We start from the raw sequence: 20,141 nt of genomic DNA on the forward strand, positions 1-20,141 counted from the left end.
AGTGATTTCTATTCCGCCCGTGCCTTGCGGTTCTAGGCGGATTACAAGTTAGAAGAGATCTGGACATTACCGAGAGAATTACATAACATTGATTCATGAACTTTACATGGTGTGGTAGAGGATTATAAATTATAAGATATCTGGATCTTTTCCGAAAGAATTTCATAGTAGAGAATCAAGTAATAAACAGGGTACAGTGGAGAATATCAGTATATACTGGTTACAGAAGAAAAATTACCTAACAATGAGGGAGGAAGTTTGTTGGATACTGAAGGTAGATGCTTATTTAGGAATCAGAATATTTTTGGAAGGTAAGGTTCTAGGAGTTGACTGATGTGTTAGAGGGTGAGCTTGTGCGAGGGGGAGGAGATTAGTTAGTGGGGACGTGTTTTTTAAATAGAAATGTTTTGATTTCTTTTCGAAATACTTTGATGTCTGTTGTTTTGATCATCAGTTTGGTGATGGTGGGGTCAATTTTCACTTCCTGTGTCGCTAGAAGGCTGTCGTATAGTTTATTACGTCGGGTGCCATTGTGAGGGGGAAGGTGAATAGGTTTTGAGTTCTCCTTGATCTGGGTGAGTGGTAGCGGTATAGGCGGTTGTTTAGGTAACAGGGGGCAGTACCATGGGTTACTTTAAATAGTAGACAATAGTAAACTTGAATTGAGTTCTTGCTTTTATCGGAAGCCAGTGAGAGTCTACATAGGCGGGGGTGATGTGGTCAAATTTGCTGAGACAGTAGATGAGTCTGATGGCTGTGTTCTGAACGGTCTGTAGTTGTTTTATCATGTTGTTTGTGCATGGTAGATAGAGGCTGTTGCAGTAATCTAAGGTACTAAGAGTGAGGGATTGTACAATGATCTTGTAGTGTTCTTTGGTAAAGAATTTTCTTATTTTTCTTAGGTTTCGCATGGTGAAGAATGCTTTTTGTATGATTTTGTGTATTTGTGTCTGCATTGTGCAGCGTCTGTCTAATTGTATTCCTAGAATTTTGAGAGTGCTCTGTATAGGATATCTGATTGTGTTTACTTCCAGTTCTGTTAGTGATGGTTTTTGTTCCTTCTGTAGTAGTAGGAATTTGGTTTTCTCCGCATTCAGTTTCAGCTTATGGTTCATCATCCATTTTTCCACAGTTTCCAGTGTTGTTTTCAGGCGTCCATAGGAGATGGGGTCTTGGATGTCAGAGGGGAGGATGATGGTTATGTCATCTGCGTAGCTGAAAGAAGTTATATTTAGGGCGTCTAGGGCAGTGCCTAAGGAAGCTATGAAGAGGTTGAATAGTATGGGCGATAGAGGGGATCCTTGTGGTACTCCGCAGGGGTTTGTCCAAGGGTCGGATAAAAGATCTTTTGACTTAACTCTGTATGATCTTGTTTGAAGGAATCCTTGGAACCAGTTGTGAACTTTACCTGAAATTCCTATGGCATCTAGTATCTGGAGAAGTATGGGATGGTCTACTAAGTCAAATGCTGCTGAAAGATCGAGTTGGATGATTAGTAACTTGTTTCCTTCATTTTTGCTGAGGTGCTGTCGGGCTATATCTAGTAAAGATACCAGTAGAGTTTCTGTGCTGTGATTAGCTCTGAAACCAGATTGAGTTGGATGCAGAATGTGGTGGTCTTCTAGGTAGTTGGACAGATATTGTGCTACTCTCTGTGAGTTTGATGTATAATGGGATAGAAGCGATTGGTCTATAATTTGTTGGGTTGTCTATTGGTCCTTTGGGGTCTTTTAGTATGGGGGTGATTATGATTTCGCCAAGTTCCGGAGGGAACTGTCCTTCCCTGAGGGTGGTTTGCAACCATAGCGTGAGACAAGCTATGAATTTAGTGGATGCTGCAGCTAGTAAGTAAGGAGGATAGTTGTTCAAATCACAGGAGGATTTGCTGTATTTTTTGTACAGCCGATCCAGGTCTGACCATTGTGTCATTGGGAAGGTGGTCCAAGTCCTATCTGCTGAGATGGCTTCGTCTATTGTAGGTTTTATTAGTATCTCTTCTATGATATTTTGTGAGTTGTTATATGTGGCTCTGATTGTGATGATTTTATTTTTGAAGTGGTCCGATAGTTGTAAAGCTGTCGGAGTCTGGGTTCCTTGGGTGACGAGGAAGGGTTTGGTATCTGTGAGGTTTTTTACAATGCTGAAAAGTTTTTTGGTGTCTGGTTTTTCGGTGCCAATGAGTTTGGAGTAGTAGTCTTTTCGTTTTTCCTTCAGTTTGATTTTGTATTGTTTGATTTGGGATCTCCATTCTATTTTATTGTGGTCTTGTTTCTGTTTTTTCCATGTCCTTTCTAGTTGTCTGCATTGCCTTTTTAGGTGTAGGAGTTCGGCGTCAAACCATTTGTCTGATGGTCTGCATATTTTGTTTTTTGTTTTTAGTGGTGCTAGTTTGTTCAAGGTGGATTCACTAATGGAACGCCATGTGTTTATGAATTCCTTGGGGTTGTTTAAATCTATAGCTGGGTCTACTGTGTCCCAGAAGGTGGTAGGTTCGATTTTCTGTCTGGACTTGAAACTAGTTATGCTTGGAATAGGTTTGATGTTATTATGCACCCAGTTGATGGTGAAGGTGTACTTGTAGTGGTCGGACCATAAGGTAGGATGCCATGAGCCGTTGGTGATGTGGATGTTTTGTGTGTTGAGGTTGGGAGATGCATAAGCGGCAATATCAAGTTGATGGCCCTTTTCATGCGTGGGTTCAGGATTGAGTATCTGGTAAGATAGGGTGTTGAGGAATGAAAGAATGTCCGCTACTTGTTTGGAGGTGTGGTCTTCTAGGTGGAGATTAATGTCTCCTAGGATCAGGTTATGTGTGGAAGATAGGGAATTCTGGAAGATAAATTCTTCGAGTTCTTGTTTAGAGGTGTTCCATTTTCCTGGTGTGACATAGCATAGAAGGCAGTTGAGAGTTCCTGTGAGAGAGTTGTCAGGCTTAGAAGGTCTAGGTGCGGGGTGGAGTGCTTGGTTAGGACTTTAATGTTGAGGTTGTTTTTTACAATGATTGCTAGACATCCACCTCTTTTGTTTTCTCTGCAGACTAGCTCTAGTTTGTATCCGTTTGTATCCTTTATGCAGACCAAACAGCGACACTATCATTCTCCAGCTTTGCAGATTGTCTCTCCTTCACGGTGTGCATCCTCATCGAGGTCACCCACTCCGAGACAACCTGCTGCACTGATAGTACTGGCTGTTGAGCCATCGGTACCAGTGCATACTTTCAGGGAGAAGTGCGATGAGTTCTTACAGAGGGAGCTCGGTATTTTGTTTCAATCGCACCTCATGCTGGTGCTAACATCGACTCCCTCGATACCGGCCCAACCTAAACATAGCATTACCAGGCCTCATGGTACCGATGTCAGCTATCCATCTGAGCATCAAACTGAAGTGAAGTGAAGAAAGCGAAAGGAGATAAGAAGAATTCATTCCGGAAATGGAAAAAGGACAAATCTGAGGAGAACTGGAAAGAACACAGGAAGCATCAAAAAGAATGTGGTTAGAAGAGCAAAAAGAGAATATGAAGAGAGGCTAGCCAGGGAAGCACGAAATTTCAAACCGTTCTTCAGCAGGGTTAGAAACACGGAAGACTGCAAAGACCTGCAAAGAGACCTAACGAGACTGGAAGAGTGGGCAAAAAAGTGACAGATGAGTTTTAACATAGAGAAATGCAAGGTCATGCATCTAGGGAAAAAGAACCCGATGTTCAGCTACAAAATGGGAGGATCACTGCTAGGGGTGAGCAACCTTTCAAAGAGACCTGGGGGTGATGGTGGACACAACATTGAAAGCATCAGCACAATGTGCGACAGCCTCAAAGAAAGCGAACAGAATGTTGGGTATCATTAAAAAGGGTATCACGACCAGGACGAAGGAAGTCAACATGCTGCTATATCGTGCCCACATCTGGAATACTGTGTCCAGTACTGGTCGCCGTACCTCAAGAAGGACATGGCAGTACTTGAGAGGGTCCAGAGGAGAGCAACTAAACTGGTAAATGGTATGGAAAACTTTTCATATGCTGACATGATAGAAACCTTCAAAATCCTGAGGGGCATAGAGAAGGTGGACAGGGACAGATTCTTCAGACTGTGGGGAACCACAAGTACAAGGGGTCACTCGGAGAAATTGAGAGGGGACATTATACCCGTGAGCGCGGTATACAAAAGTTTTTGTACATAAAATCGTGGTTTCTGCGCGCTATACCCGTGTGCGCGTTTTACACGGGTGCGCGTTATCTGCGTGAAAATACGGTAATACCAAGCCTTTATTTACAATTCCTTTTTTGTATGGTTATTAATCAAACAAGAAAAATGTTCCTACCATTTTTTTAAATCAAAGTTTGTCTATTGGAATTTCAAAGTGTTACAATGCAATATACAACAAGAAAAAAAAGACATTATAACAACAAAGTTATAGAACAGAGTTAGACACAGATTTCTTAAGAACAATTGCCAGTGTTAGAAAAAAAGGATATAAGCTTGCCACAGAGGAAAAAAAAAACCACCTCATAGTAACAACTTTTTCAGGTACATCAGAAGTAGAAAGCCTGTGAGAGAATCCATGGGACCATTCAATCATCAAGGAGAAAACTTACAAAAATTATCAGCTCATTCATAATAGTTCATACCAGTCCTTTTCTCTTTCTGAGGGAAAGAGAGCTTTTGCCCTTCCCCACAACACCTGTCTTGCACAGGACAGAAAAACAAAACAAAATCCAAAATCCTTTCCTGCACTCCAAGCAAAAGAAAAGAAAACAACTTCACTGTTGGATTCACCCACAATGCTAGGCCCTTGCTAAGGCAAGCAGAATCGGGCCTTGATGCCATTTTCCTGGACTGGGTAGGCTGACCCAATTATTTCAATAGCCCGCCAGCCTGCCCAAAGTCATGCACTGGATTTCTTTGCACAATTTAGCCATTTCCCTGATCTTTCTCAGGCAAAGAGAAAAAAATAGTACCCTTAACGAGTTTGAGCTTTTCTCTCATAACACAGAGACAAACAGTAGAGAAGAAAAAAAAAACCCCACATGAAGGAAAAACCTTTCCTAATTTCCAAAAGCAAAATTAAAAGCTTCCACTTGCTTTTAAAGAGTCCTGCTCAGTTCCTCCCAAACAGACATACTCTGGTGCTTTGAACTCACATTTTAGCCAAGGAAAAAATAAACAAACAGCAGCAGCAACTTTTCCCTTTATAAACCAGAAACTCTGACTTGCTTTAAGAGCTGTGCTGCAGTCCATGGCATCTGGAAATTGCAGTGGCAAAGGAACATTTTTCCAGTCCATCTGGAAAGTCTTCACCCAGTGACTTTCTCTCAGCTGTTTTCAGCTTATGATATCTCCTACAACATCTCCTCCCTCTCTGCCTGCACTCTGCTGGAGAAAAAGGGCTCTGAGGTCTTACACCCCTCCCAGTTGCTCAGATGAAAGCACCAGAGGATTGTTAGCTTGTAGCCAAGGCATTTTTCTGTCTGTTCTTAAAGGGACAGGCTTAAAAGGTGCACCACATATCTGTTTACCTTTTAAAGCCTGCACTGCTCTAACTTTGGGAGTAGAACTAAAATGCTCCAGATCTTGGTCTGCATCCTGCATTTCTATGTCAGAGAAGCGCAGCAAGGGGTCTATCTATCTATCTATCTATATATAGATATAGATATATACTAGCTTTATAGCCCGTTACATTCACGGCTGCTAGAATATATGTGTGTGTCTGTCTTTATTTCTTTCTCTCTCTGTCTCCTTAGCCGCTTTCTATATTTCTGTCTTTCTTTTGGCTGTCCACCACCACCCCCTTGCGTGTTCCCCATGTCCATTTTCCCTTCTTTTTACCTCCCCTGTGTCCACCACCACCCCTTCACTGCTCCCCCTGTCCACCAGCACTTCTTCCTGCTCCCTCTGTCCAGCAGTAGGCCTCCCTTCTTCCCCCCCCCCTGTCCATTAGCACCTCTTCCTGCTCCCCCTGTCCATGGGAGTTAGTACAGGCCTAATCTCTGCCGTTCTCCCCGGAGTTTGTTCTTTACTCGGATAGAGAGTCCTTAACCCCCCCTTCACTTCCCACGGGCCCGACTACGAACCTGGTGATTCCAGCAGCGTGTGCAGCAGTCTTCACTGCCCTGATTTACTCTGGCACGTCTCTGATGACATCATCAGAGACGTGGCAGAGCAAATCAGGGCAATAGAAGGGCCCGAAGCAGCGTGTGAAGGCTGCTGCACACGCTGCTTGAATCGCCAGGTTTGTAGTCGGGTCCGCGGGAAGTGAAGGGAAGTGGGCAGCGGCAAAGGACTCGGACTCCTCTGGTCTGTCACAGAGGCCGGCCTGGCTCCATTTCTCGGTTTGTCCTGGAGAGGGGGGAGGGCAGGAGGTGCTCTAAGTGTAAGGGAGACGGGAGAGTAGCCACCGCCGCCGCTGTGAACTTTAAAATAAGGGAGCCAGAGCCGACAAAACCACACATCACCTTGCGGACTGCGAGAGAAGGAGCGTTAGCCACGGACCTACGGATCACGGATCAGGGATCACAGATCACGCTGGTATGAGTGCGCATGCACAGCAAGTGTTTTATTATATAGGATATATATATATATATATATATATATATATATATATGTATATAAATATATAACTTTTTGGTTGATGAACAATGAGGAAGGTAGGGTCGGATGCCTTGGTTTGGCCCTGGCTGGCTCATGAGCTCCTGTATGATGTTCTCTCCATGATCGCTGGTCGGTCAGGTCCTCTGCTGGATAGCAATGCATCCTGGCCTGGTGATTCTAGTAGCTTCAGACTGGCCTCGGCACTCATGGTATGTGAATTTCATCTGTCATCTGTGGGGCTGAGAAATTCCGACCCCCTCTTCATTGATATCTTCTCAGTCAGGGGCCGGTGCCTATGGAAATACCACGACACTTTGGTCTTATGGCATGGCTCTTGAGTGCTCGGTTTGGAGGAAGCACAGTTTTTCAGATGTAGTTATCTCAATTTTTTTTTTTGCACTCGATGAAACCCTCTACTATGGCATCTTATGCCAAAGCCTAGAAGACTTTTCAACAATGGTGTGCTAAGAATCACATGGAGCCTGAGAGAGCTCCCTTTTCAGTGATCTGGTTTTACTTCAGGTGGATCTAGAAACATGTCTAGCAGTGGCCTCCCTTACAGTTCAGGTTGCAGGCCTTTCATGTTTAGAGCGCACAGAGATGCTAGTTTGCTTACTGCTCATCCCGCTGTGTCCAGGTTTCTGGGAGGAGCACTTCATTTGCAACCTCCCTTGCATTTTTTTTTCCCTTCGGGGAATCTTAACATCATTCTGCAGGGCCTTGGAGAGGGCCATTCAAGCCACTGAAGGATGCTTCTCTTCTGGATATGACAGTCACGACTGCCTTTTTGGTCACCGTTGTCTCAGCACAGCATATTTTTTTGGGGGGGCCTCAGGCTCTTTTGTACAGGGCATCCTTTATCCGTTTTCTGGACATGGTAGTTTTCTCCATATTGTACCTTCCTTCCTTTCTACCAAAAGTAGTTTCTGCCTTCCATGTCTGCTTTTCTTTCCGTAGGCTCAGAGCGAAAGGATCGGATCTTGCATAAGTTGGCTGTCGGGGGAGTCTTGCTCCACTGTTTGGAGAGGACTAATGTTTTCTAGCTGTCTGATCGCCTATTTATCCTGACTGCTGCGCCTTGCCGTGATTGGCCAACGGCCAAGGTTTTGATCACTCAGTGGATTTGAATGGCCATTTCTGTGTCTTCCAGTGTATACGGCAAGCAGCCACTCGACTGGAAGTTTGGTTGCATTGTGGGCGGAGTCTCACGCAATTCATCATGATGAACTTTGCAGGGTGGCTACTTGGTCCTCTCTTCATTCTTTTACCTGGTTTTCACCAAGTGGATGTGGTGATTAGTTCTGATGCCACTTTTTGGGTCCTTGGTGTTGAGGGCAGGCTCTTCTGTCCTTCCCTAGATATTACCATTGCTTTGGTATGTCACCTAGCATATGGAATCCGGAAGGGACATAACAGAATGGAAGATTAGGTTTATACCTTCGATAATCTTCTGTTAGTCCCTGTAGGATTCCATACGACCCGCCCTCTCTATGTACACTAAATTGTTTGGAATAGCCTGCTTCTTTCTGCCTTGATTCGCCCTACAGGCTTGAATGCTTTCCAGCCAGTCGACAGATCCTGTGGGGAATTTTCTGTGAGCATTACCGAAGGTCTTTCTTGGGGTGCCCATTGCACACAGCAGGTTATTTCAACATTGTTCCTCATTGTTTCTGCGTTGCCTTTGTGCCTATTTATCACTTGTTAATATTTTGCAGAGCAAATCAGTTCAAGAATTACTTAAGTTGATGGGGACCCTCCCCGTACCCTTTTGTCATGGATTTGTCCAGGTAGGTTGCTTGGCTTTGACACTTGAACATCTCTGATCTTCCCCTGTCCAAATGTTCCCTCTTTTCTCCTCCCCTTCTCTCCCTTGCCTCTCTTCGCTCCTCTCACTTCTCTTTGTAAGTCGCCTTGAGCCTGCTTAGGTATGCGCAACACAGAAATAGAAGATTAGATTAAATTTGTTTGCTAGCTCTCAGGCTAAGGGGGGTGGAGCATGTGCTCAGAAAAGTTTGTGGATTGAACACCTAAGGCTCCTTTTACGAAGCCGCAGTAGTGGTTTAACGCTCGCTAAACTGCTGGCTGTGCTAGCTGCTACCGCCTCCTCTTGAGCAGGCAGTAGTTTTTTGGCTAGCATGGGGGTTAGCATGTGATTAAAAGTCGTGCGCTCTAAAGCCGCTGATGCAGCTTCGTAAAAAGAGCCCCTAGTGTATGGAATCCTATAGGGACTAACAGAAGACTATCGAAGGTATAATCCTAATCTTCCATTATGCCTCATATTATCTAGTAATTTTGACACCTTATTCATATAACCATTTAATTTTATTTTGTTTCAGAAATCTGAAATTCTTGAAAAGAATGAAGCCCTAGAAAAAGCTGCATCCCTTACTACTGAGCTACAGACAACAAAAGACGTGCTCTGCCAAACCAGACATGAGCTCAAAGACAGAACAAGGGACCTGGAAAAAGCTGAAAAAAACATTACTGATTTGGCATCTCGTATAGAAGAAATGAGAACCTGTGGGAGAGATAGAGAGGTAATATAGGGGACTTTTAGGAACATAGTAAAGCATTTCCTTTGCTGTTTTGGAGAAGTAAGATCATCTAAAACAGTTTTCTTCAACTGCTGGTCCGTGGACTGGTGCCAGTCCGCAGAAAATTTCTGACGGTCCACGCAGGGCTAGTGAGATCGACAACCTGCATTTTTCTGCTGGTCTGAGGCAAGATTGATGAGCTGCAATTTCCTGCCGGTCCGCACAGGGCTGGCAAATCATGGGGAGCCTCTGACAGTAGCTTTCTCCCCTCCAAGCAGCTCTATGTACTTGCCAGCGCAGCGATTCATTAAGGCAGCCTTAAGGCTTTTTCTGAATTGCAGCCATCTCTGATGGATGCAACTTCCTCTTTCCTCAGATGTGGTGCAACCCATCAAAGGACCCAAGACTGCCTTAGTGAATTGCTGCGCTTGCAAGAACGGAGAGCTGCTGGGAGGGGAGAAAGCCACTGTTGGAATCTGGGAAGCTGCTGGACAAGGGAAAAAAAGGGACAGCTGCTACTGGACCTGGAGGTAGGGAGAAGGAGCGATGCTGCTGGGAGGGGAGGAGGGAAAGGAGGCTTGGAAGCTGCTGGACTAGGGAACAGCTGCTACTGACCTGGAGGGAGGGAGAAGGAGAGATGCTGCTGGGAGGAGAGTAGGGAAAGGAGTCTGGGAAGCTGCTGGACAACCAAAGCAATTATTTTCCTAGTTAAGGATGGTCTCTCCTTTTCCTATCCTATAATAATAAAATCCGTTCCTGTTTAGATAGTTACTTCTATTAAATTTCTTGGTGTTATCTTTGATGGAAAATTCTCGTTCCATGAACAAATAAGTTCAGTAGTCAAGAAATGTTTCTACCGCCTCCGAATGATTAGATCACTCGTCACTTTATTAGATCAATCTTCATTAAATACTCTTATTCATTCGCTTGTCATTTCATGTTTAGACTACAGCAATGCATTATATAAAGGAATCACTAGGAAAGAAATAAAACGACTTTAAATTATTCAAAATACTGCCATTAAAATTATTTCAAAAGCTCAAAAATTCGATCATGTCACACCTCTTTTGATCAACGCCCATTGGCTTTCCATAGATCATCGAATTTCCTATAAAATAATGTTACTGACATATAAGACTATAACTTCCGGCCAACCTGATTTCATCAACAGGTTATTAATCCCCCACACCCTCCATCATACATTACGTTCATCTAATCAAAACCTGCTATCCCACCTGGGGGCGCGGCCTGAGGCACATGGGCCCAACCCGACCATGTGCCTCAGGCCGCGCCCCCAGGTGGGACCTAAGGCTCCAGTGCCTGTTCTGATTGGCCCACGCGCCTTAGGCCCCACCAGTAGGCGGAGCTTTGGGACGGATGGGCCAATCCGGCCTCATTCCGTCGTTGGCTGCCTGCCGGACAGGCGGGTTTGGCTCCCGTCTGTCCGGCCAACTACCAAAGGTACGGGGAAGGGGGTTGGGGGTGTCGTGGGGGTCGGCCAGGGGGGTCGCGGGTCGGCTGGGGGGGCGGTCGGAGGTTCTTGGGGGGGCGGTCGTTGGAGGGAGGGGGGTTTGCGTCGAGGGCAGGAGGGCCTGGGATCCCTCCTGCCCGTAATGTAGTGCGGGGGGGGGGTAGGGGGTCGCCGTGGCCAGGAGGGTTTGGGCTCCCTTCTGTCCCGATATTGTCGGGGAGTCGGCGGTCCTTCGGGGTGGGGGTGCGAGTGGTCCTGCCGGGGGGGGTGGATGTATCGGACGTCGGGGGGGGGCATCAGGCTTTCAGGATGGGGACAAACCTTCAAGGGTGTGAACGGAGAGTCGGGACAGCGCACGGAGAGGCGGGGCAGTGCACGGAAAGTCAGGGAGGGTGAACGGAGAGTCGGGACAGCGCACGGAGAGGCGGGGCAGTGCACGGAAAGTCAGGGAGGGTGAACGGATAGTCGGGACAGCGCACGGAGAGTCGGGGAGGGCGAAAGGAGAGTCGGGGTGGCCAGAGGAGAGTCGGGGCGGGCGAAAGGACAGTCGGGCTGCATGCGCATTATACCCGTGAGCGCGGTATACAAAAGTTTTTGTACATAAAATCGTGGTTTCTGCGCGCTATACCCGTGTGCGCGTTTTACACGGGTGTGCGTTATCTGCGTGAAAATAACGGTAATACCAAGCCTTTATTTACAATTCCTTTTTTGTATGGTTATTAATCAAACAAGAAAAATGTTCCTACCATTTTTTTAAATCAAAGTTTGTCTATTGGAATTTCAAAGTGTTACAATGCAATATGCAACAAGAAAAAAAAGACATTATAACAACAAAGTTATAGAACAGTGTTAGACACAGATTTCTTAAGAACAATTGCCAGTGTTAGAAAAAAAGGATATAAGCTTGCCACAGAGGAAAAAAAAAACCACCTCATAGTAACAACTTTTTCAGGTACATCAGAAGTAGAAAGCCTGTGAGAGAATCCATGGGACCATTCAATCATCAAGGAGAAAACTTACAAAAATTATCAGCTCATTCATAATAGTTCATACCAGTCCTTTTCTCTTTCTGAGGGAAAGAGAGCTTTTGCCCTTCCCCACAACACCTGTCTTGCACAGGACAGAAAAACAAAACAAAATCCAAAATCCTTTCCTGCACTCCAAGCAAAAGAAAAGAAAACAACTTCACTGTTGGATTCACCCACAATGCTAGGCCCTTGCTAAGGCAAGCAGAATCGGGCCTTGATGCCATTTTCCTGGACTGGGTAGGCTGACCCAATTATTTCAATAGCCCGCCAGCCTGCCCAAAGTCATGCACTGGATTTCTTTGCACAATTTAGCCATTTCCCTGATCTTTCTCAGGCAAAGAGAAAAAAATAGTACCCTTAACGAGTTTGAGCTTTTCTCTCATAACACAGAGACAAACAGTAGAGAAGAAAAAAAAAAACCCCACATGAAGGAAAAACCTTTCCTAATTTCCAAAAGCAAAATTAAAAGCTTCCACTTGCTTTTAAAGAGTCCTGCTCAGTTCCTCCCAAACAGACATACTCTGGTGCTTTGAACTCACATTTTAGCCAAGGAAAAAATAAACAAACAGCAGCAGCAACTTTTCCCTTTATAAACCAGAAACTCTGACTTGCTTTAAGAGCTGTGCTGCAGTCCATGGCATCTGGAAATTGCAGTGGCAAAGGAACATTTTTCCAGTCCATCTGGAAAGTCTTCACCCAGTGACTTTCTCTCAGCTGTTTTCAGCTTATGATATCTCCTACAACATCTCCTCCCTCTCTGCCTGCACTCTGCTGGAGAAAAAGGGCTCTGAGGTCTTACACCCCTCCCAGTTGCTCAGATGAAAGCACCAGAGGATTGTTAGCTTGTAGCCAAGGCATTTTTCTGTCTGTTCTTAAAGGGACAGGCTTAAAAGGTGCACCACATATCTGTTTACCTTTTAAAGCCTGCACTGCTCTAACTTTGGGAGTAGAAATAAAATGCTCCAGATCTTGGTCTGCATCCTGCATTTCTATGTCAGAGAAGAGCAGCAAGGGGTCTATCTATCTATCTATCTATCTATATATAGATATAGATATATACTAGCTTTATAGCCCGTTACATTCACGGCTGCTAGAATATATGTGTGTGTCTGTCTTTATTTCTTTCTCTCTCTGTCTCCTTAGCCGCTTTCTATATTTCTGTCTTTCTTTTGGCTGTCCACCACCACCCCCTTGCGTGTTCCCCATGTCCATTCTCCCTTCTTTTTACCTCTCCTGTGTCCACCACCACCCCTTCACTGCTCCCCCTGTCCACCAGCACTTCTTCCTGCTCCCTCTGTCCAGCAGTAGGCCTCCCTTCTTCCCCCCCCCCTGTCCATTAGCACCTCTTCCTGCTCCCCCTGTCCATGGGAGTTAGTACAGGCCTAATCTCTGCCGTTCTCCCCGGAGTTTGTTCTTTACTCGGATAGAGAGTCCTTAACCCCCCCCTTCACTTCCCACGGGCCCGACTACGAACCTGGTGATTCCAGCAGCGTGTGCAGCAGTCTTCACTGCCCTGATTTACTCTGGCACGTCTCTGATGACATCATCAGAGACGTGGCAGAGCAAATCAGGGCAATAGAAGGGCCCGAAGCAGCGTGTGAAGGCTGCTGCACACGCTGCTTGAATCGCCAGGTTTGTAGTCGGGTCCGCGGGAAGTGAAGGAAAGGGGGCAGCGGCAATGGACTCGGACTCCTCTGGTCTGTCACAGAGGCCGGCCTGGCTCCATTTCTCGGTTTGTCCTGCAGAGGGGGGAGGGCAGGAGGTGCTCTAAGTGTAAGGGAGACGGGAGAGGAGCCACCGCCGCCGCTGTGAACTTTAAAATAAGGGAGCCAGAGCCGACAAAACCACACATCACCTTGCGGACTGCGAGAGAAGGAGCGTTAGCTACGGACCTACGGATCAGGGATCACAGATCACGCTGGTATGAGTGCGCATGCACAGCAAGTGTTTTATTATATAGGATATATATATATATATATATATATATATATATATATAACCTTTTGGTTGATGAACAGTGAGGAAGGTAGGGTCGGATGCCTTGGTTTGGCCCTGGCTGGCTCATGAGCTCCTTTTTTTTTTTTTTTTTTTTTTTTTGTATTATCGTATTTATTAGGCAAAGCAAACCATGTACAACAGGTCAGTGGTACATAACAGGGAATAAGAAACACAATGAAAAGGACCAATGCAGTTATACATGAGAAATGTGTGTATCAAGAACAGTTCCACATGGCTTAAACCAGCCCGTTTTCTCCAGGCTATAAAGTGCTAACAGAACTTCGAATCCCCAAACGATTCACCTAATGGATCTTTCATACCAACATCCATACACACACACTGTCATATCCCATTCACACGCAAGCAATGAGAATAAGGTCCAACCATAGAGTTGTACACTGCACTCATGGCTATCTCAGCTGTCATCCGAAAATTACAATAGAAATGGAGAGATCATAATATAAACGGGTGAGTAATCAGCAACCATCTACTACCAGCAATTGAGTATACAGGGAAGAAGACTCAAAGCGGTTCAGTTCAGTTCAGGGGAGAGGCGCTGTCAGGAGCCGTTTCCATAAAGTGCAATAAGCAGCCCACGAGGCCTGTGTTCTGGGAGTGTATGTGTCCAATTCAAATCTGGCTTGCATCTGCATTCTAGCCAGCCATAAAGGGAAGGTAGGGGCCTCCGCTGTGGTCCATCGCTGCAATACCAGCGATTTGCCTAGAAGAATAGCGTGCAGAATGAATTTCTGGTCTGAGATGTCCAGGCCCTGTTGCGTGAAATCTTGTACATCCCCTAGTAAAAGCGCTGCAGAGTTCCAGACAAAGGTACAGAGGAGAACATGTTCAAGGCATCGATGAATTTGGCCCCAAAACGTGAGAGTCGGGCAGTCGAAGAAGGTATGAAGAAATGTACCCGGTGCGGATGCACAACGGACACAATTGGCGTCAGTCCACAAATGCATGCGTGCTCCACGAATTCTAGTTATGTATGCTCTATGCAGTAACTTGAATTGTATTTCCTGTAAAGAAACTGCCTTCACCAACAAATAAGTGTTCTTGAAAAACTCATGTAAATCTTGTACAGTGACTAGTTTTCCCATTTCGTGTGACCATTCCCTGGCCAAAACCACCAGAGCCAACTCGGGTTGATGGTCTCGACAAGCAGAATACCAGCGAGAAATAGAGTTCATGGATGATGGAGTCTCCAGAAGAATGTCGTCAAGGGATCCACTCTCCCAACGGCCATCACAACGGGCAATCTGGGGGGTTACATAATGTTGAAGTTGTAAATAAGTATAAATGTTCCGCGAGGGTAGGCCCCAGGCTGTTTGTACCTGAAGAAAAGAGGGAAAACTCCCCCCCCCAATGTCTATAAGTGCCCCCACTGTAGTGTCCCGCGCTCCCCGAGTTGATAGACCCCCCAGACGTGACATACCAGGAGGAAAGTCAGGGTTTCGAAGTATGGAAAGAAAAGGGGAAAAGTCGGGCGTTCGGGTCTGTTTTTTTCGCCACCAAACCCAGGCCTTTCGAAATGAATTCAAAAAGGGCAATAAGGGTGAGGAAAAGAGGGAAGAGTGAGTACCAGACCGCCCACCCGAGCGTCCATGAAGAAAGGAAGAAAAAGAAATGGGTAGGCAGCATATGTCCAGAAGGTCCGTAGGGGATGGGGACGAAAAGGAATCCGGAGCTAGTTGCGGATGCATCCATCGAAGTAAAGCTGCCACATTATACATGCGGATGTCAGGTAAGTTCAGGCCGCCATGTTGTTTTGCACGTGACAGTTTGGAAAAACTAATGCGGGGCGCCCTGTCTTGCCAGATAAATGATCGAATAGTGGCTATATACGCACGTTCGTCGGAGGGAGATACCCAAACAGGGATGGCTTGAATGGGGTATAGTATTTTGGGAAAAAGTATCATTTTGACCACTGCGACTCTGCCCATGAGAGATAGAGGCAAAGCCCTCCATCGGTGGCACAGAGTTTTGATTTTACCAATAGCACTGGTGATGTTAGCTGTGTATAATCGTTTGGGGTCACAATACAACATGATACCCAGGTATTTAAGTTTCCCAGGGGCCACTCCTACTCCTAAGTTCTCCGTCCAGCGAGGTGTACCCGTCGCCCCTAGAAGTAGTGCCTCCGTCTTGTCAAAGTTTATCTTGAGGCCCGAAAATCGCCCATACAATTGTATAAGAGACATGAGGCGCGGCATGTTGGAGTCCGCATGGTTAATGTAAAGGAGCATGTCGTCTGCAAACAGACTGATGCGGAATTCACGCGTCCCCACGCGGAGGCCCTCAAGGCACGGATCTTGCCGTATGCGCTGTGCTAGGGGTTCCAAGGATAGTAGGAAAAGAAGAGGGGATAATGGGCAACCTTGTCGTGTACCGCGGCCTAGTGGGAAGGACGCCGATAACTCCCCGTTCACCAGAAGCTGCGAGGATGGACGGGTGTAGAGAGCCGTTATCCACCCCACAAAGTCACCAGTGATGCCAAATCTCCCCAGGACCCAAAAAAGATGTTCCCATGAGACCATATCGAAGGCCTTCTCAACGTCCAGGCTGGCAATAAGGGCCCGGGCCTCAGAGGGATGAGAGGCCTGCAAAACCGTTAGGACCTTCAAGAGGTTGAGAGAAGCATGTCGGCCAGGAACAAACCCGACTTGGTCTTCATGTATCAGGTGCGGTAGAAAAACATTCAACCGTTTCGCAAGTATGCTACCCAAGATTTTAACATCCTGGTTGAGGAGTGATATTGGACGATAGGATCCCAATTGGTCCTGCGGGCGGCCCGGTTTGGGTAGGATAATAACATGCGCTCGGTTGTGTGTATCCCCAGGTGGGAGGGCGGATAAGAGTCCGGTATAGTAGGATTGCAGGGCTGGTAATACCGTAGGGGGCAACAGCTTGTAAAACTCCGGCCCCATGCCATCAGGGCCTGGAGTTTTTGCGAGGGTGAGGTTTCCAATGGCCGTCTGGATTTCTTGCCCCGAAATAGGGGAGTTCAATGTGCGCTGTTGTTCCTCAGATAGGGAAGGTAATGAGAGATTTGCGAAGAAGTGTTCTCTGGCTTGGGGGTCGTCTGGTGTTGCCGAGTAGAGGTCCCTATAGAAACTAACAAATTTCTCTGCAATATCCCCGGGATTGGTGTGGAGTCGACCAGCCTTATCTTTAATACTCGTGATGACATGTCTGGCCTTGGGCGGTCTGACCAAGTTGGCTAGCATACGTCCCGTTTTGTTACCCCAAGCATGCAGCTTATATTTGTAGAAATATATGCTTCGTTGAGCTCGTATATCAAGGAGATGATTGATCTTATCCTTTAGTTGTTTTAAAGAGGACCTGATCGAAGGGGTAAGGTTAGATATGTGCACCCGACGCAGCTCCTGAAGCTCGCGAGTGAGAGCAAGGAGCTCTCCCTCGCGGCGCTTTTTCAGAGCGGAGGAGTACGCCAATATGTGTCCGCGCATGACAGCCTTTGCGGCTTCCCAGTAAACGACCGGTCCCACGTCCAACACGGAATTGGTGCAAAGAAAGTCCTCCCATTTTTTTGTGAAAAATTCATGAAAAGTTTTGTCTGCGTATAATTGTGGTGACATACGCCAGATGCGTTCTCCGGAGGACCTCAAGAACTGGAGAGTGATGTGCAGTAGAGAGTGGTCAGATAGGGTCGGTGCGAGCATGGCAGCCGATGCGAACTTGGGGAACCAGAGTTCGGACACAAGGAAGTGATCAAGGCGAGAATAGGACAGATGAGGATGGGAGTAGAAAGAGTAGTCGCGCTCCTCGGGGTGGAGAGTTCTCCAGACATCTAGTAATCCCAATTCCCTCATAAGGTAATTCACACCCTTATCGAAATGAGCTTTGGGGGCACGTTTCGCTGGATGACAATCCAGAGCGGGATTGACGGTTATGTTGAAGTCTCCCCCCAGCACAATTAAGCTAGATATGTGAGGAGTCAGAAGTGTAACCAAATGTGAGAAAAAATCGGGAGAGTAAGTATTGGGAGCGTAGACATTGCATAATACGGTCTGCTGTCCCCATAAGTCACCTACTAGCATAACATATCTCCCCTCGGGGTCCGCCACCTGGTGTTGCACAGTGAACGGTATTCTTTTGTGTATGAGAATGGCCACTCCCCGTTGTCTAGAGCTATAGGAGGCGAAGCCTATCTGTCCCACCCAATCCCGTTTCAACTTACGGTGTTCGTCGTCCATGAAATGTGTTTCCTGGAGAAATGCAATGTCCGTGTGTTCCCTTCTGAGATATGCGAGAAGTTTGGTACGTTTTATGGGAGAGTGGATCCCGTCTACATTAAGCGAAGATATTTTCAAAGAAGACATATCATTACATATGCATTGTAAACAAAGCTTTTAGATACAGAACAAGTCACGGAGCAGGGGACGTCCCAGCCATATCCCCCCTCCACAGTGTATGACAGCAATAGATATTTCCTAGTATTAGTGAGCATCTGGTCCCGGCAGTGATAATCAGCAATCCCATGCAGCACCCATTCATACAGTTTCATGCACACCCCCCATTCACTCCCCCCCCCACAAGCAGAACAAAATAAAACCCCCCTCCCCCCTGAACCATTTAATCTTCCTAAAGCCCCCACCGAGAGTGGGAAAATAAGAACAGTGAACATAAAACAGCCCCGGGCCACGCCCCACATGCAATACAAAATATGAACAAAATAGTGCCCTCTGATATAAACATAAAACACAGTGCAGCTTCATATCAGCGATAAGTAAAGGGAACAAAAAGGGAAATTGGCTTCAGAGTTACAACCTGGAAAGGGACATATAAAGAAAAAAAGCAATGAAGAGCCAAACTTGGATATTCAGACCGTTCGTCGTGCTACCAACGCCCAAGTCATCTATTTAGAAGCATGCTGGATCGGGCCGAGTCGTAAGTTCAGAATCCTCCTCTGCCATCCGACTCCGACCCGCAGCAGCGTGTCTCAAATGCCAGGGAACGGAGCAGAGACTAAAGCCGTTGCTTGTGGAGGCTCAATGAGGATTACCACGATGAGGAGCGCCCAGCTCATCCAGTGCAGTCAAGCAGAAAACTGGTGTCAAACGGATCCCTCGTACCACCTCCTCAGCGACCCAATGCAGATAGTGCCAAACCGTGGAAGGAGAAGAACAGTGCCTCTGTGAAAAGCTCGTTCAGGGCTCAGTCAGGAGGCACGCCGGTCCCCCGGTGCCATGACGGGGAGAGATTTGAGGAACCCCTCCAGCTCCGCTGGCGAGGTGTAAATAGTGGTAGTATTGTTGTAGGTCACCCTTGCCCTCGCGGGATACAGCAGCGAGAATTTGATATTGCGCTTGAATAGCTCACTGCAATGAGGTGCCATAGCTCGACGCCGCGATGATACTTGAGGCGAGAAATCCTGAAAGATGAGCACCTTGTGTCCCTCCAGTTGCAGGTTAAGATCCCGTCCTCTACGATAATGGGCCAGGACTCTTTCCTTTAGGGCATAATTAAGGAACCGTGCAATCACAGGCCGGGGCCGGGAGTCCTCCTCACGTCGAGCGCCTAACCTGTGAGCTCTTTCTATGGAAAACGGCGCCAAAGGGTCAGGCAGTGCTACAGCTTTAGGCAGCCAGTCCTCCAGCCACTGGCGCAGGTCAACATCCCGTATGCTGGAAGGGATCCCCACAAACCTTAAATTATTACGCCGGCCCCTGTTCTCCTGGTCCTCAAGGCGGTCCTCCATGGCCTTATTCGCCGATTCCAGCGTGCGAATGCGCTCCTCAAAGTTAGCCGAGACATCCTCCTGCTGGGCTATACGATCTTCAGCCCGCTGAATTCTGCCTGCCTGGGAGTCTAAGCTTTCCTTTATACCTTCCATGAAGGTATGTATAGTGGCCAGTTTATCTTCCATGACCAACGTTAGAGAGCGGGTGAGCTCCTGTACCGCCGCCGCCTCCAGCGTGAAAATAGGCGCCTCGTGGTGTTCCGCCATCTTGACTTCGGCTCCCCTGTTCTTGTCCCTCACGGCCCGGGCAGGTTTTGTTGCCATGGAGTCCTTCCCCGTCGGAGCGGAAGCACAGCGGCAGACGCTGCACTGCGAGAGGAATCGGGTCTGCAGTAACGGATTCGCCGCCGGTCAGATTAAAGCCGGGTTATTGAGCAAGAATAGCGGCGCGGCCCGGAGCTGCACGAAGGCACGTCCGGTCACTCTCCCGGCATCACGTGCCCCCCCCATGAGCTCCTGTATGATGTTCTCTCCATGATCGCTGGTCGGTCAGGTCCTCTGCTGGATAGCAATGCATCCTGGCCTGGTGATTCTAGTAGCTTCAGACTGGCCTCGGCACTCATGGTATGTGAATTTCATCTGTCATCTGTGGGACTGAGAAATTCCGACCCCCTCTTCATTGATATCTTCTCAGTCAGGTGCCGGTGCCTATGGAAATACCACGACACTTTGGTCTTATGGCATGGCTCTTGAGTGCTCGGTTTGGAGGAAGCACAGTTTTTCAGATGTAGTTATCTCAATTTTTTTTTTTGCACTCGA

At 46.9% G+C, this 20,141-nt stretch overlaps 1 protein-coding gene across 23 annotated transcripts in view; it reads left to right on the plus strand.

The window, feature by feature from the left end:
* Window positions 1–20,141, plus strand: part of CCDC158 (coiled-coil domain containing 158) — a 1,147,529-nt gene that overhangs the window by 546,040 nt on the left and 581,348 nt on the right. For all 23 annotated transcript variants that reach the window (XR_004536446.1, XR_004536447.1, XM_033914104.1 and 20 more), the window contains one exon: window positions 8,921–9,121. Coding sequence is in view for 21 of the 23 variants with exons in the window: in XM_033914104.1 (XP_033769995.1) it covers window positions 8,921–9,121 (201 nt within the window). In the remaining 2 variants the exon portion in view is untranslated. The remainder of the gene's footprint in view (window positions 1–8,920; window positions 9,122–20,141) is intronic.

Source organism: Geotrypetes seraphini, chromosome 1 (genome assembly GCF_902459505.1).
Source record: "Geotrypetes seraphini chromosome 1, aGeoSer1.1, whole genome shotgun sequence".
NCBI classification, from domain to species: domain Eukaryota; kingdom Metazoa; phylum Chordata; class Amphibia; order Gymnophiona; family Dermophiidae; genus Geotrypetes; species Geotrypetes seraphini.